The sequence below is a fragment of the Myxocyprinus asiaticus genome, chromosome 10 (genome assembly GCF_019703515.2).
Source record: "Myxocyprinus asiaticus isolate MX2 ecotype Aquarium Trade chromosome 10, UBuf_Myxa_2, whole genome shotgun sequence".
Taxonomy (NCBI): Eukaryota; Metazoa; Chordata; class Actinopteri; order Cypriniformes; family Catostomidae; genus Myxocyprinus; species Myxocyprinus asiaticus.
In genome coordinates this window covers 19,761,305-19,776,984 of record NC_059353.1, presented here as the reverse complement: position 1 = coordinate 19,776,984, position 15,680 = coordinate 19,761,305, and the positions used below count along the sequence as shown (strand labels likewise).

Below are 15,680 nucleotides of genomic sequence, written 5' to 3'. Positions count from 1 at the left end.
TATGGCAAAACCTTGATTCTTGATCAGTTAACCATTTTGTGTTGATTTTGAGGTGTGCTTTGGATACTGTAATTGCCCTGCTGGGAGATTCAACCACAACCCAGTTTAAGCTTCTTGGCAGTCGGGTGTTGTTTTAATATCTGCCGGTACATTATGGAGACCATGATACCAATATTTTTTGGTTAAAAATGAACAAATTGCCATTACTGATTGAGTACATAAACAATCAGTGTTCAAATCAATGTTCTTACCTTACACCGATTCACTACGTTAAACCTATAAAAAGAATTTGTATTTTGATCTGTCGGGTTCAATTTGGCGCGTAATCGCTGGCTTATAACGGTCATCCTTGCGTCATTATGTCATGTCCGCACACACAGGAACAAAGTACCGGCTGTCTTATGTTCCAGCTGGAGAAACGAACGATCTGCTATTAATCTATTGTTTCGATTAAAAATGTTGATCGCGGCGGGAAATTGCGCAAAATATTAGCGTTTGGTGCGCAAAGGCCTTAGCAACCTTTTGTTGCACATCATTACTGTATTCTCAGGTCTTTCCCATAGTGAAGAATGACTGAAGGATTTTGGCCTATGTGTCACCTCATATTTACACCCCAGTGAAACAGGAAGTCATAGCTTTGCACTTAAGTCTTCCTAATCACTTAAAGGTAAACTTAGAAACGTGCAACATGTATGGTAATATAATTAAGATTTTACTCATAACAATTTAAGGGTGCCATTTATTGTAGCACACGTTTAAATTATTTTTACATTTATTTTGTTAGTCTTTTTACTTAAAGTTTAGATCTGTGTGAATATTTTAAATAAAAGACCAAGAGGAAAAACAAAAAATACATGTTTTGCTCATATTTACCAAGAGAGCCAATATTTGTGGAGGGCACTGATTTCAAGCCATATGGAGACCTCTCTTGGATTGTTTGGAAGACGCTTAATTTCTGAATATTATGTTTTGCCAGAGTTTACTTTATTGGTAAATTTTACAGTCCAGTTTGTTTTTGAGTCTTACACAGTCAAATAGAAATCACAGGAACAAGCTGACAACTCAACATATGTGACAGCCAGAGCTTGTGTGTGTTTGATTATTCCAGACACACAGGCATGTTCAGAGAAACATGTGGCATGCACCCACCCCGACACACAGTGGGGAATAGAGACTTCAAATCTTGCAGACTGTCAAGTGAGGAAAGCTTTACTCAGCCCTGAACTCTGGTTGCCTTTACATGTCATGAATGAGCCCTCTAGACCTGCCTGTTTACTTTTGAACTGTCCTCTTTTTGTTACAATAGTGTTTGTTTTTCTTAAAATATTCTTGATGTATTCTGCTTATGCTAAATCGCATGGTAGTTTATCATAGCACAGCATGGGTAAGAGAGTAAGAAAATAATTGTAAGCGATGGGATACTTAGGATAGGTCACTTTCAGGAGGCACACTACAAATTTGTGAAACATGAGATAGGGCCCATTCCACAAGCAGTGACATTGTTATGGGCACGGAAGTTTGTAACGCCAGTCATTCTATAGGTTCTAAAGAACCCACAATCACTTGCATGTTCACTTTTTAAAATATTATGGCTAATTTAATAATGCTTTCAGCTTACAATAAGAGTGTAGATTGTAAATACAAGAGTGTAAACAACCTCAGCTCAGTTTAACACATTTTACCATATTAAATACATTTTTCCTAGGTCTGCTCATCAGATAAAATCTGATATAGTTGTGTATAGAGGTCTATCAATCTGGATTAAAAATGGTGTCCCCACAGGTGTACTATGCCACGCAATGAGCTACCACTATGGCATGTCTCTTAGAAAGACTGGAGATTTTAACCATAAACATTTAACAGTGACAATAAAGACACAGAAGCATCTCCACAGCAAAGATTGTAGAATTTCACTTTAAAATTCTGACACTGCATAACTAGAAAGCAGCTGACCGGGCAAAGGCTACTTCTAGATGCCCATTGCTAAGCAAAATGAGGAGGGGACCCTATTCTTGCACCACAGGGGTTGTAGGGCTGTTCTGTAATGGTTTAGTCTCATTGTTGAGTATGCATTAAGCACTGCAAGACAATACACACAGTCCTCACTCTCAAACACAGGAATTTAGGGAATAACCAAGTCACCAAGTCCTTTATTGCTCAGTCTGCAAACTTTTGATGGTTTGAATAAAAAAACCAAACCACACCACACAAAGAAAGCCTAATCATCTCATACAGTGGGCTGCTCTAAAAGATCTACCATTAAACCTAGACAATTTATATTTATCTGCCATCCAATTAATGTGCTGTGAGTTGTAACTGCTTTCCTAGCCATTGCAAAGAAAAAAATAAATGTGGTAGAATTGCTGTCTATTTTTCTAGGCTCACCTCTAGGTGTCACGTGTAACCCAGCCAAACGATCCCAGTGCTACAGGGTGGCTTCCAGCCAGTCAGCACCCATACCACTGCCAGTCACTAATAAGCATGTTAAGATGCTCTCTCTCTCTATCTCTCTCTCTACACAATAACACCACAAACTGGGCCCTGCTTCACACCCAGTTCTGATTCTTCATCCACACACGCTCACCCGGACTCAATGTTGGAAAACACAACAGTGCAATTTGTATTCAGCACCACCAACACACCTGTCACAGCTTAACACAAGACAGGCCAAGAGGACATGAACACATCCTATTGTATGCCCACAGGTAGACGTGTACATACAGTCCTAATAGTACACAGCACATGATCATGGGAACATCCTACTAGAACAAAAGTGACTACTTCAACACACCTGCTTCAAGTTCACACTTTGAGGTGAAGCAGAGATTCACGCTGGTACTCTCTGAATTTGAAATCAAAAGCAGAGCTGATGCAATACTTCAACAAAGCTCGTCTTGAAAGTGTAGAAAGTACAATCAATGTCATTACAGAGGAAGAGCAAATAAATAAATCATTAGAGAGTTTCAATAACCAGAATGCATGAAAATTAGATAAATCAAACTTAAAGGGATAGTTCACCCAAAAATGAAAACTTGTCCTTATGTTGTTCCAAACCTGAATGACTTTCTTCCGTGAAACTCAAAAGGAGATATTAAGCAGAATGTTAACCATAGACACCATTTACTTTCATTGTATAGAAAAAAAGGATGCAATAAAAAGTGAATGATGACTGAGACTAACATTCTGCTTATTATACTGGGATAGGAGAAATAACGACAACACACATTACCTTAAACTAGGAGGACTCTAATATTATACTTTATCAAGAACTGATCAACTATTTTATTCAGGGTTTGTATAGATGCTTCAAAGTTAAATTCAAGGACTTTTCAAGCACATTTTTATTTGTTTTCAAGGACTATGCTTGAGATGTCATTAAAACGAATTTTTATTAGTTAATTTTAAATAAAAATATTTTCTTCATTCAGTTTATTTTTTATGAAACTCCACTTATTACAAGTATAACATATTTCAATGTGCATCTTTAACTACACATTCTCACAGTAACAATTCTTGGTTTATTCATGACAAAACTGATGTGCAATTGTAGTGTGCTTTCCAACAAAAGTGAATAACTGTGTCCATAAACAGTAGTCCATATGACTCATGTGCTGTGTCCCATGTTTTCTAAAGTCACACAACAGATTTATGTGAGGAACTGACTGAAATTGCAAATAATTAGTTAGAAACTGCACTTATGCTTGTATTAAAAATAAGTACAACATAAATACATAAATAACTTTATACAGGTGCATCTCAATAAATTAGAATGTCGTGGAAAAGTTCATTTATTTCAGTAATTCAACTCAAATTGTGAAACTCGTGTATTAAATAAATTCAATGCACACAGACTGAAGTAGTTTAAGTCTTTGGTTCTTTTAATTGTGATGATTTTGGCTCACATTTAACAACAACCCACCAATTCACTATCTCAAAAAATTAGAATATGGTGACATGCCAATCAGCTAATCAACTCAAAACACCTGCAAAGGTTTCCTGAGCCTTCAAAATGGTCTCTCAGTTAGGTTCACTAGGCTACACAATCATGGGGAAGACTGCTGATCTGACAGTTGTCCAGAAGACAATCATTGACACCCTTCACAAGGAGGGTAAGCCACAAACATTCATTGCCAAAGAAGCTGGCTGTTCACAGAGTGCTGTATCCAAGCATGTTAACAGAAAGTTGAGTGGAAGGAAAAAGTGTGGAAGAAAAAGATGCACAACCAACCGAGAAAACCGCAGCCTTATGAGGATTGTCAAGCAAAATCGATTCAAGAATTTGGGTGAACTTCACAAGGAATGGACTGAGGCTGGGGTCAAGGCATCAAGAGACAGACGTGTCAAGGAATTTGGCTACAGTTGTCGTATTCCTCTTGTTAAGCCACTCCTGAACCACAGATAACGTCAGAGGCATCTTACCTGGGCTAAGGAGAAGAAGAACTGGACTGTTGCCTAGTGGTCCAAAGTCCTCTTTTCAGATGAGAGCAAGTTTTGTATTTCATTTGGAAACCAAGGTCCTAGAGTCTGGAGGAAGGGTGGAGAAGCTCATAGCCCAAGTTGCTTGAAGTCCAGTGTTAAGTTTCCACAGTCTGTGATGATTTGGGGTGCAATGTCATCTGCTGGTGTTGGTCCATTGTGTTTTTTGAAAACCAAAGTCACTGCACCCGTTTACCAAGAAATTTTGGAGCACTTCAGGCTTCCCTCTGCTGACCAGCTTTTTAAAGATGCTGATTTCATTTTCCAGCAGGATTTGGCACCTGCCCACACTGCCAAAAGCACCAAAAGTTGGTTAAATGACCATGGTGTTGGTGTGCTTGACTGGCCAGCAAACTCACCAGACCTGAACCCCATAGAGAATCTATGGGGTATTGTCAAGAGGAAAATGAGAAACAAGAGACCAAAAAATGCAGATGAGCTGAAGGCCACTGTCAAAGAAACCTGGGCTTCCATACCACCTCAGCAGTGCCACAAACTGATCACCTCCATGCCACGCTGAATTGAGGCAATAATTAAAGCAAAAGGAGCCCCTACCAAGTATTGAGTACATATACAGTAAATGAACATACTTTCCAGAAGGCCAACAATTCACTAAAAAATTTTTTTTATTGGTCTTATGATGTATTCTAATTTTTTGAGATAGTGAATTGGTGGGTTTTTGTTAAATGTGAGCCAAAATCATCACAATTAAAAGAACCAAAGACTTAAACTACTTCAGTCTGTGTGCATTGAATTTATTTAATACACGAGTTTCACAATTTGAGTTGAATTACTGAAATAAATGAACTTTTCCATGACATTCTAATTTATTGAGATGCACCTGTATGTCATAGAAGTGGTGTACCAGATGAAGGGGACAAGGATTTTTATTTCAGGCAACTGACAATTTTAAATATATTTTCTAAAAAAATGTGCAAAACAGAGTCAAGCTATTTCATTTTATTAAAGGTTAGGTTATAGAATGATACCTTAAAAATAAATACAAAAATAATATATAATAATAATAATATATATAATATATATATATATATATATATATATATATATATATATATATAAATAAAAATCGCTATTTTAAAGCTTTTCATGACTAAAAAAGTCAAAGGACAAGTTTGTCAGCATATTTTGATAATGACCCAAATGTTGTCAGAAATAACTGATTTTGTGAGACACAAAGCTTTCTTTACACAAGGTGGCACTAGACCGCTCACAAAACTGAATTCTCCATTGTTCAAATCTCAATTTCAAATCTCAGAACGTTTTACAGCTCATATAATTTTTTCACTCTGGGGAGTAATTTGTAATTAAAACTGATAGTTTCCACCACAGCAGTATCAATAAAATATATATTTTTTAAATCCTCCAGTAACAATTGATTGTGATTGGCCCATTCTGAACAGCGCATCCAAAAATAACAGGTGCCACATGACAGCGCCGTCTATGTGCTGCCTGCTTCAGCAGTGGTCTGGACCTCTGTCCATATGGTTAAAAAGAACCAGCTCATAAGCATCATTCGTTCATCAGTTTGACTCTACTGGTCGTGTTTCTTGGTGCACACGTAACTGAATAGCACATCTCGAAAAACTGTCACAGTGTGTTAGTACGGTATTTCGTCCGCACCAGCAGAAGAATGTACAGTATGTTTCTGAAGCCGTTAACGGAACCGACAGTCATGAAAATCATACAATATTTTTCTTTAAGCGGTTCTGAATAAGAAGCACACAGCGAGAAGTATGAAAAAAAATATTCAAAGAAATCCTTAACGAACCCTGCTTATTCATCTGGCAACAAATGCTATGTCACTCAATGTATTTTTGCAGAATCTGCCAATCCCTGTTCCTCTGCCAACTTATTACAAGGCTTTCCTCTCTACCCAGTCCGAGAGCATGTGTGTGTATGTGTGCTTGTTACACATAGAGTTAAAGAACAGGCTGGGAAGTCACAGCTATTGATCATGATGGAGAGCTGACAGCAGTAGTTCCACTGGGATGCATGTACATGATACTATGTAAGAACAAGCATTAGTGGGTTATTGACTGTCTGCATGCGGATGGGAGCTAGCTTTACATAGAGTGTACATGCCAATTCTACTCCCACTCTGCTCCATGCTTGAGTGAATACATGTTTCTATGAAGGTAAAATTGTGCCTTAATGATTTGCATGCACAGAGTAAGATTTGTGAAAGCGTAAATCAAATTGCAAGCATAAGAAAAAATATTATCAATACTTTAATGCTTTGCATAAGTGTAATTCATGTGTTATGAATCTGTAATTTCATATTAACACAAAGTTTGGTGTTCTGACTTCCTTTTTTTTAGCGCTTACACATTTGGCAACGTTTTTGCACCTAAACATGGACAAAACATTGTAAACCTGCAATCAGTGATATGCAAGCAAAGAAAGGGTGTCATGAACAGCAAAACAGATTGACCATGTAAAATCAGTCTGTATGTGTAAAATAAACTATTGCAAATGTGTAAAAGACTTGTGTTTGTGGCATAAATAATTTCCAGAAATAATCCGATATATGCGGTTCTGTCTTCACTTTGTTGCACTCACACTTTTGGCATGAATTTCTCATTGAAAAGAGTTTTGCAAGCGTTAGGGGGAAGGTGGTTCTACCTACCAGTTTATGCTTGTAACTTCATTTATGCTTTTACAAATCTTACTCTGCGCACGCAAATAATTTAGGCACAATTTATCTTCATAGTTTCTGTCACTGTGTGAGCTCAAGTGTGAGTTTGTGAGTATATGAATTAAAAATTAAAAATACAATGCAACCGTGCAAAATAATATGCATCATATGTAACTCTGTGGGAATAATTCACCAATAGGCTACCAGTGAAATTCATGATTCTTGATACCAATTTCAATACCACAACAAAAACTAATATTCTATTAAACTGTCTTTTATATATAAAGTTAAATATTAATCTAAAAATTAACAAGCACACAGCTCACACTGCATGCATGCAAATATGCATGTGAGTATTTAAAAGCAGCCGTCTGTCAGTCAGACATCACACCTGTATTGAATGGAGTTGATTTTTAGTACTATTGACACATGAAAAACATTTCATATCATTACTTTAATTTTAGTATCGACTTGACACCAAAGTACGGGTACTTTTCCCATACCTAAGTATGGCTGTTGCCTTCGATCTCTGGGATATTGATAAGTTGTATGTAGTCTTACCAACTGATTTTACAGTGACGGTTTGGATGGCGGTTTCATCTCCAATCTGCTGCCAGACCCAGTCAGGTGCAGCCCCGCTCTGTGACCACTCAATGGCGCTGCAGCGGTACAGGCCGTCATCTGTGGGAAAGGCGTTATGCAGGGACAGGGTGAATGTGTCGGGCCGAACTCGCTCCACCCGGACCTCTCCATAGCTGCTGCGCTCCTTTAAGGTGGACCCAGGTGTGACCGTGCCGTCGCGGTCCACAGAAGCCACATCCACTGCAGGACCCACCCCGTCCTTATCCGTCCACTGCCAAGTCACAGATAGGGGACCCAGAGTGTTGTTAACAATGCAGGTCATCAGAATGGTTTCTCCCTCCATAATCTCTGAAGACTCACTAGATAACGATACAGTGATGTTACTCCCTATGAGAGAAAAACAGACAAAGACATGAGAGGTCATTCTATGGGAATAATGAGATGTCACATTGGTTTTCATAAGAATGTTGAGACTACATCCAACATACTGTAAAAATAAACTAGCTTTTAAAGAGTTGAAGGGCAACATCACCCATTACAATCTGTACAAGAAACTTTACTCATGCAAACCCTTTAATTAAATTGTTTGATTAATAAAACATCATTCGTCAAGCACATAAACCATTTACATGCTTGAAGAATGACATGTAATTAAGCAGACAACTGCTGTATTTCTTACGCAGCAACATGTTAGCAACTTTTTAATGCTTTTAAAATGCAGTTTCAAAATTCACATTTGAAGTATGACTGTGCATAATTGAAGTTAAATTACAAAACAGGAAAGTAATTTTAAGCACAAACCTTACTTTACTCAAATGCAACATCACTATTATTAAAACCCATTAGAAATTCCCAAGGATAGCCATGATGAATTAGCCCTCTAGGCTGGACAAGAAACTGCAGACTGATCACACGCTGAATTCGGTAACAGGCGGTCGAAAGTTCTGCTGCTGAAATCAGTCTGTGCATACCAAAATTTAACCACTGCTCCCAGTGGCTGAAGCTAGAAGCATTGTTGAATAGCGAGTTTTTTAGTTGCAAATGATGTAATACAGTTAACAGGAATGTATATTTTTTTAACCTTACTCTCTACTCCATAATCCAAACCCCAATCCTAAAACTAACCATCAGTAGAATAAAAAAATAAATAAAAAATGTAACCTCTGAATTCAACACATCATTGTGTGTGAATGCGGTTACTTCCTGGTTTTGGAGGTTGTTTGCGCAACACGCTAGCAGTACTATGTGTTTCACATTTCAACTGATGCAGAAATGTGTGACGGGGATGAACGCTTATCAATAATTCAGCAGAATTGGGTCATTTTCAGTGTACATGAACATTCAGAAGCAGCATATCAATTTCCCATGTTGTAAATTGATGTCACGACTGACAGGCTTTATTTCACAAGTATTTTATTTTTTCGAATGAAGTTGAAATCCAATTGACTTTTGGCTTTTATAAAAGCATATACCATCGCTTAACAAAATCAAAGCTCACAGTAGGTCTATCTTGAAACATATACATGTTAATTGATAAAACTGTTGCGTTCAATAGTAACCAAGACATAAAACCAGCAGGACTTTGCTGAGAGCTTCCTGATCAAGAATTCTAGAGCCTGAGAGATCTTGCAAGCAGGAGTGCAGATCAAAGCCTTTGAAGACATCTCCAGAGTTCTCAACAGGGATTTCTGCACACAACGACACCCTTTAAAAAGCAGTATGTGATAAAACAAAAATTGAGACTTTAAAGACCCAAAGTTTGCACACTTCCCATGAGTCACGCTAGGCTCTTTTCAGAAAAAGGCTGTAGCCCAGCATGGCAGAACTTCTTTAGAAGAAAACCACTATCACCAGTGGGGTAAAAAACAAAAACAAAAAAAAAACAAAAAAAAACAAGGGGCTTTGATTTCTTACATAAAAAAAGCAAAAAAAAAAAAAGTAGTAGTAAAATATTTCATTTATGCTGTGCATCCTTTACTCAAAGGAGCTGAGATGAGGAATTTACATAATGATGCCAGGGTATGGATGTACTCACCTGTCCAGTCTTTTTTTTTTCCTCTCTTGATATTTTATCTCAATCCTATTAATTTTGTTTGTAATGCCATTGCCAAGCCCTCCATCAGGCGTAATTGTTCAGCTTTATGTTTATGACATATATGTAAACACTCCTGTCATTTACTGTCTGAAAGACAAATTTAGTGAAGTCTATAGTAGAAGAAGAGAGTTAGAGGGTAATTTATACCTACTGGGTGAACAGGCTTCTTTTAGTTAGCCTAAAATGATGACGAAATGCAGTGACGTTCTTGTTATGCCAAGGTATTGTTTTGGTGATATTTCTCCTGTTTGTATCTCTAAAATTCTTGACCTGGAAGAGCTCGGCTAGACGAAGAGCATTGATGATTGGTTTAAACTAATCATGGGTGTGGTTTGGACGTGACATTTTTTTATTTACATCGTCTGCTTCGTTCGCCTAGGGTACTTTATAGTTCATGCAAGAGAAAAAATGTCTGCAGTACAAATAAGGCTTTAGTGTGCAAGTGAAAAGGGGGCTGAACTCAATGCTGTCTCCAAACCAGAGTGCAGTTATCAATAACTGCCCTATTAACCCTGCAAATATGGCAGAGAGTCTCCTGTGGGGCTAAAGGAAAACAGCAAGGACTAATAAAGCACTTTATTCAAGAACCTTTCAAAGAGTCCTTTATTTCTTTCTAAGATGGAAATTGGCACTAGACTTTGAGGGCTGGAATTGAGGTTACTTGATGTATGTTAATGTTCTTTAAGGATGTAATGCCTCTTTAACTGCCGGACATCCTTCCAAACACTCTAAAAGCAGATCCACCAGGATATAGGGAATGATTTTCCTAAAGCACTGGATCTGAAATGGCCATTTCTGATAGCAAGTTCTGCTCCATTGACAGTTGGACATCAAGGCAACAGGGTTTCCATACTTTTTGACCAATTAATTTCCTTGACTCTTCCAGTCATTTGAGATCACTTGATAAAACGTTTTGATTATCGGCAATAAATAATTTAGACAGACTTGTGTTGGACTGATTAATTGAAAAGAACAGACTCGAAAGAACAATTCACTCACAAATTGGACATCACTACGGCTTATAAGCAATTTTTACTCTACACACGATAGCAGTATTTGGCCAAACAAAATATCTGGAGCAGAATTTCAGTAGAAAAATGTATATTTGCCATGATTTACAATTTTATTGATTTCAATGATTTTTCCAGACCTGAAAAACACAAATCTATGACTGTGGGAACCTTGTGAAGGGGAGAATGGGACTCACTGAGGCAGACAGCGGGTCCATCCTGCTGGAGTTGTGCTGAAAGAGGCTTGATTCAGGGGAGAGGTTTAAGTGGAACAGATGGTTGCTCACCAACCCTTTGATTAACCTTCTATTCCTCATCTAGCTCTCATCAACTCCTTGAGCCCAGCTGTGGCTTTTTAGCCTGGACACAGCACATCCACCTTGGGGATCTACTTAGGAAGCACTGAAGGCGGCGACACTTTCATTTCATGCCTGATAGTCTTGGCTTTTTGAGTGGCTCTCAATAATATTTTCAAAGGGTTTAAGTCCTCCACAAAACCAGTACCGTATTACCCATTCACCCATTGATATTGAAAAGTTTAGCATCCCATAGCTAAAAGTTTAGCTACAATCTACTAATATTTTAGTTAAACGACAGTCAAGCTACTCTTTTTAGAAAGTAGTTATTTACTCTACAAGCCACTAAAAAAGTACCTAACTACATTGAATGTATTTAAGGCAGCCAATTTTTTTAAATACATTTTCAGATGTAAAACAAAAAACAAAAAATTGCAACCAGAGCAGTATTTATTGGTCATAAAAAGAAATAAAAAAACAAAAATAAAAAAATAAAAAAAGAGGGATTTCAATTAGGGGGCCTGCATTAGGCCACATCCACACTAATACATTTTCGTTTGAAAACGCATTACTTTCGCTATGTTTTGGCCTTCCATCCACACTGAGACTGCAATTTTGTCCAGCAAAAACTGAGCTTTTCGAAAAACGCTCTCCCAAGTTGATATATTTTTAAGCACCATCTTCACATTGTAGTGTGGACAGGGAAAAAAACAGATATTTTCAAAAACTATGACGTATTTGTTGTCTTGTAACTCAGCCATGTGATCCATTCAACCCAAAACAATCAAGATGGTGGCCCATGTTGTTGCGGCGTTGTTACCTCTGCTACCCACTTTGATAGCGTTTTCAAAAGGTAAATGTTACATTGTTCTACCTTCACATTACATTCCTTCAAAAGGCGATGGTAAGTTTATTTGGAATTGCTGTCCGCCGGCGGAACACGAGGACAATTACGTTTCAGACAGTATGTGGAAATTACGCAGGGCACGCTTTTTTTTTTTTCATTTTTTTTTTTTCATATGCGCAGTAAGAGGATTTTAGCATTTTCAGATGTTTCAGTGTAGACGAGCAATTTTTGGAAAACATTTGAAAACGGCAGTGTGGATGGAGAGAGTTTCAAAAACGAAAACACTGTTTTCAGATTGATCCGGATTAATATGGATGTAGCCTTAAATAGCATTTGAACAAACATATTTACACTAAATTATAATCAATTAAACTACAAGACGACAATCTATACTGTACTTGAAAACATAGAGAATGTATTTAGTATACAAAAATAAAGATTTAACTCCAAAAAAGACTGAAAGTCTAGATAGGGAAGAGTGTTTTTTGAAAAGATTAATTTCTGATTCATTAAAATAAATCAGACTTTCCGATGCTCCATATAAGAAAGAGGACATTTTCTTAGGTAATAATCAAACACTCTCTCCTGTTTGATTATCACCTGAGTTAACTTGTTTGTAAAACAGTATGTGCAATACAACGCAACATAAAATTTTGCGATGTAGCACTTTGTCAAGCAACACCATTATTCATTGGGAAAGGTAGCTTGTTACTGGAAAATATACACTACTTTAACAGCTGAAATTCACATTACTGAAAAATGCTGTTAAGTTAGTAGTAGAAGTAGTGTTACTACTTTTAGTTAGTCACTCCCCCAACAATGCTGTCCATAAATGGCAAAGGATCTCAGGCAAGGCATTATTCTCCTGTTCATTTCTTACTGTCTCTTCACTAGACTACTTGGTGCTTTAGAAACCTTTAGCAAGAATAAGTTATCATACAGCCTTAATAGCCTCCTGCCAGCACAACTTTATTAAATCAATTTTTGAACTCTTTCTAACTGCTTGTTATAAAGTAAACAAGATCAGAATAATCCACTTTAGGTGATGAACATCAGCATTGAGGCAGAAAGATTCATCTTTTCATTTAATAAGGGCCCCATTGAGAGGCATCAGTTGGCTGTTTTAGGGACCTGCGATACTTACTGAGAGGGGTTACAGTGATCTGAACATTACGGGACCGTTTGCTGCGGTCGATGAAATCTCCAGTGAGCGTCTTTTCCCGCTCTGTCACTCTGCAGATGTATTTTCCCGAATCATCGGGCAGTAACCGTTGCAGCTTGAGCAGGTGGACGGAGGGGCTCTCTTTTCGCACAGTCAGGAGGCCAGCTGCCTCTCGTTCCAGGTAGTTAGGTCCCAGTACGGGCACAGCACTGGGCCCTATCACGGCTACGGGTGAGCTGCTGAAGACCCACGACACCGAGAAAAAGCGCTCTGGAACATTCTGAGCATCAATGGTGCAGCGAAGCTCCAGCGGTTCACCAGCCGTGTAGGCCCGGCGCTCGGTGGTTACCTGGATACTAAAGTCCCGATCTGCAAGAGAAAGAGATAAAAAAAAAAAATATGGAATCATGTAACAATGCACAAAATTGTAAAGTCAGTGCCTTCCCCAACATTGCACCAATTCAAACTAATACACTTCATGGCCAAAAGTATGTTGACACCAGAACACCACACCCATATGTGCTTCAGCATTTAATTTTAAGAACATCAGTGAGTTCAGATATTTATGTTGGGCAAAGGGCCATGACTCAGAGTTGGCATTCCAATTAATCCAATTCAAGTGTTCAGTGGGGTTCAGGTCTGGATTTTGTGCAGGCCAGTCAAGTTCTTCCACACCAGACTCAAAAAAACATTTTACTGGTGGAATCCTATGAAAAACCATGTTGACAGCTCTTTGGTACGCCCCATTCTACTGAAAATGTTTGTCCAAGAAGATTGCATGGCTGCATGCTTGATTATTATATGCACCTGTTACAGATTCCGTGAGCGGATTGGAACAGCTACAACTTCCTTTAAAAGGTGCTTTTGCTTAAAGAATTCTGTAAATCTTTCACTCCACTTCAGATATTCCATTCCCTGCTTCTCGCTTGCTCCACGCTCCATTGGGTTTGCTCCATAAAGAGTAAATACTTAACTGTATAGTTTTTTTGAAAATATATATGTTTTTTCAATATTTTTTGTGTTCACCCTCTCTGTTAATTAATTACTGGCTTCACGTTAGTATTTTTGATCCTTGTCTTTCCAATAATATTTCACCTTTGCATCTTTCCATTTAACTTTTTTTTCATCTTTCTTGCATCCTGACTTCTAGTAGTCTATTAACACGGTTTAGTACAGTTTAGTATGGTGAATTCTTGACATGTAATTGCATTTTGGTCTGTCTCTGACCTGTTAGTAATGTGTGTAGCTGACATACTTTAATTAGAAGGGGGTGTCCACGTACTTTTGGCCTTGTCGTATATCGGAAGCAAAAGAATACTTTATAAAACTAATTTGCAAAATGATACCCAGTTTGTACGCCTCATCAGAACAGCACATTCTTTACTTCAATACACTTGAGAGGTGATTGCCCTGGGCTCTAATTACTACAACACACTTCCTGAGAAACCGTCTGACTGTGAAACTACAGTATGTGATGTTGTTACAGAGTGGGTACTCAGGAAATGTACAAGGGGGATGATGATGTGTGTTTTTACATGCAGTCATTATTTGTGTCTCACGCTGTGTGCTGCTCTCCAAAATAACACACAATAAACAGGCCTGCGCTAAAAGAGGAATTCACAGATCACAGGAAAACAAAGCCCAGTGGCCGTTTTCCCTCTCCTCCTGTGGTACCGAAACAGCATGATGCTCCATTAGGATGTTACTGCCCGCCTGACTGGAGCCAGTCTGTGTATTAAGCCCAAATCTGAATGCTTGAGACAGATTAATTAGCATTGGAGATAAAGAGCTGAACATGGGAATAAGTGTGTGTGGGATGCAGATAATCCTATAGGTTCTTAGAAAGAAAAAGCAGGAAATACATTTAAATGAAGATTTTAAAGCCATAATGCATAAGCTATACACTGAATAACAATTTATAACAAACATCAAGACCAGCAATCAGAATTCAAAGTCTACTGTTGATTTTTCCCTGATTTCAGTTTTTATTTTAATTTTTTTGGCTTCTGTGTTGTCTGTCGAGTACAGTACAATAAACTGATATTCTTAATGATAGGGATGCTTTCAAACAGGTGTGGGTTGTATGACCAAAATACTGAATTAGGGTAATGGTCAGATTCTATTTTTCTACTTTCTGTAAAGCTGCTTTGGAACAATACTTATTGTAAAAAGCGCTTTACAAATAAACCTGAATTGAAATTAATGGAATATATAGGACCTTTTACTTTATTATGCTTGCTGAAATTAAAAAAAAAATGTAATATACAATGTGTGTGTGTGTATATATATATATATATATATATATATATATATATATATATATACACACACACACACACACACACACACACACGCACACGGATCAACCACAACATTAAAGCCACCTGCCTAATATTGTGTTGGTCCCCCTCGTGCCGCCAAAACAGCACAAACCTGCATCTCAGAATAGCATTCTGAGATGCTATTCTTCTCACCACAATTGTACAGATCCCAGGAGATCAGCAGTTTCAGAAATACTCAAACCAACCATCTGGCACCAACAATCATCCATGCGAT

General features: G+C 37.8%; 1 protein-coding gene across 1 annotated transcript in view; it reads right to left on the bottom strand.

The window, feature by feature from the left end:
* The window catches only part of LOC127446772 (immunoglobulin superfamily member 3-like), a 200,510-nt gene that overhangs the window by 50,777 nt on the left and 134,053 nt on the right, over window positions 1-15,680 (bottom strand). The window contains exons 4-5 of the mRNA XM_051707964.1: window positions 13,107-13,493; window positions 7,694-8,101 (exon numbers count right to left, since the gene is read on the bottom strand). Coding sequence (XP_051563924.1) covers window positions 7,694-8,101; window positions 13,107-13,493 — 795 coding nt within the window. The remainder of the gene's footprint in view (window positions 1-7,693; window positions 8,102-13,106; window positions 13,494-15,680) is intronic.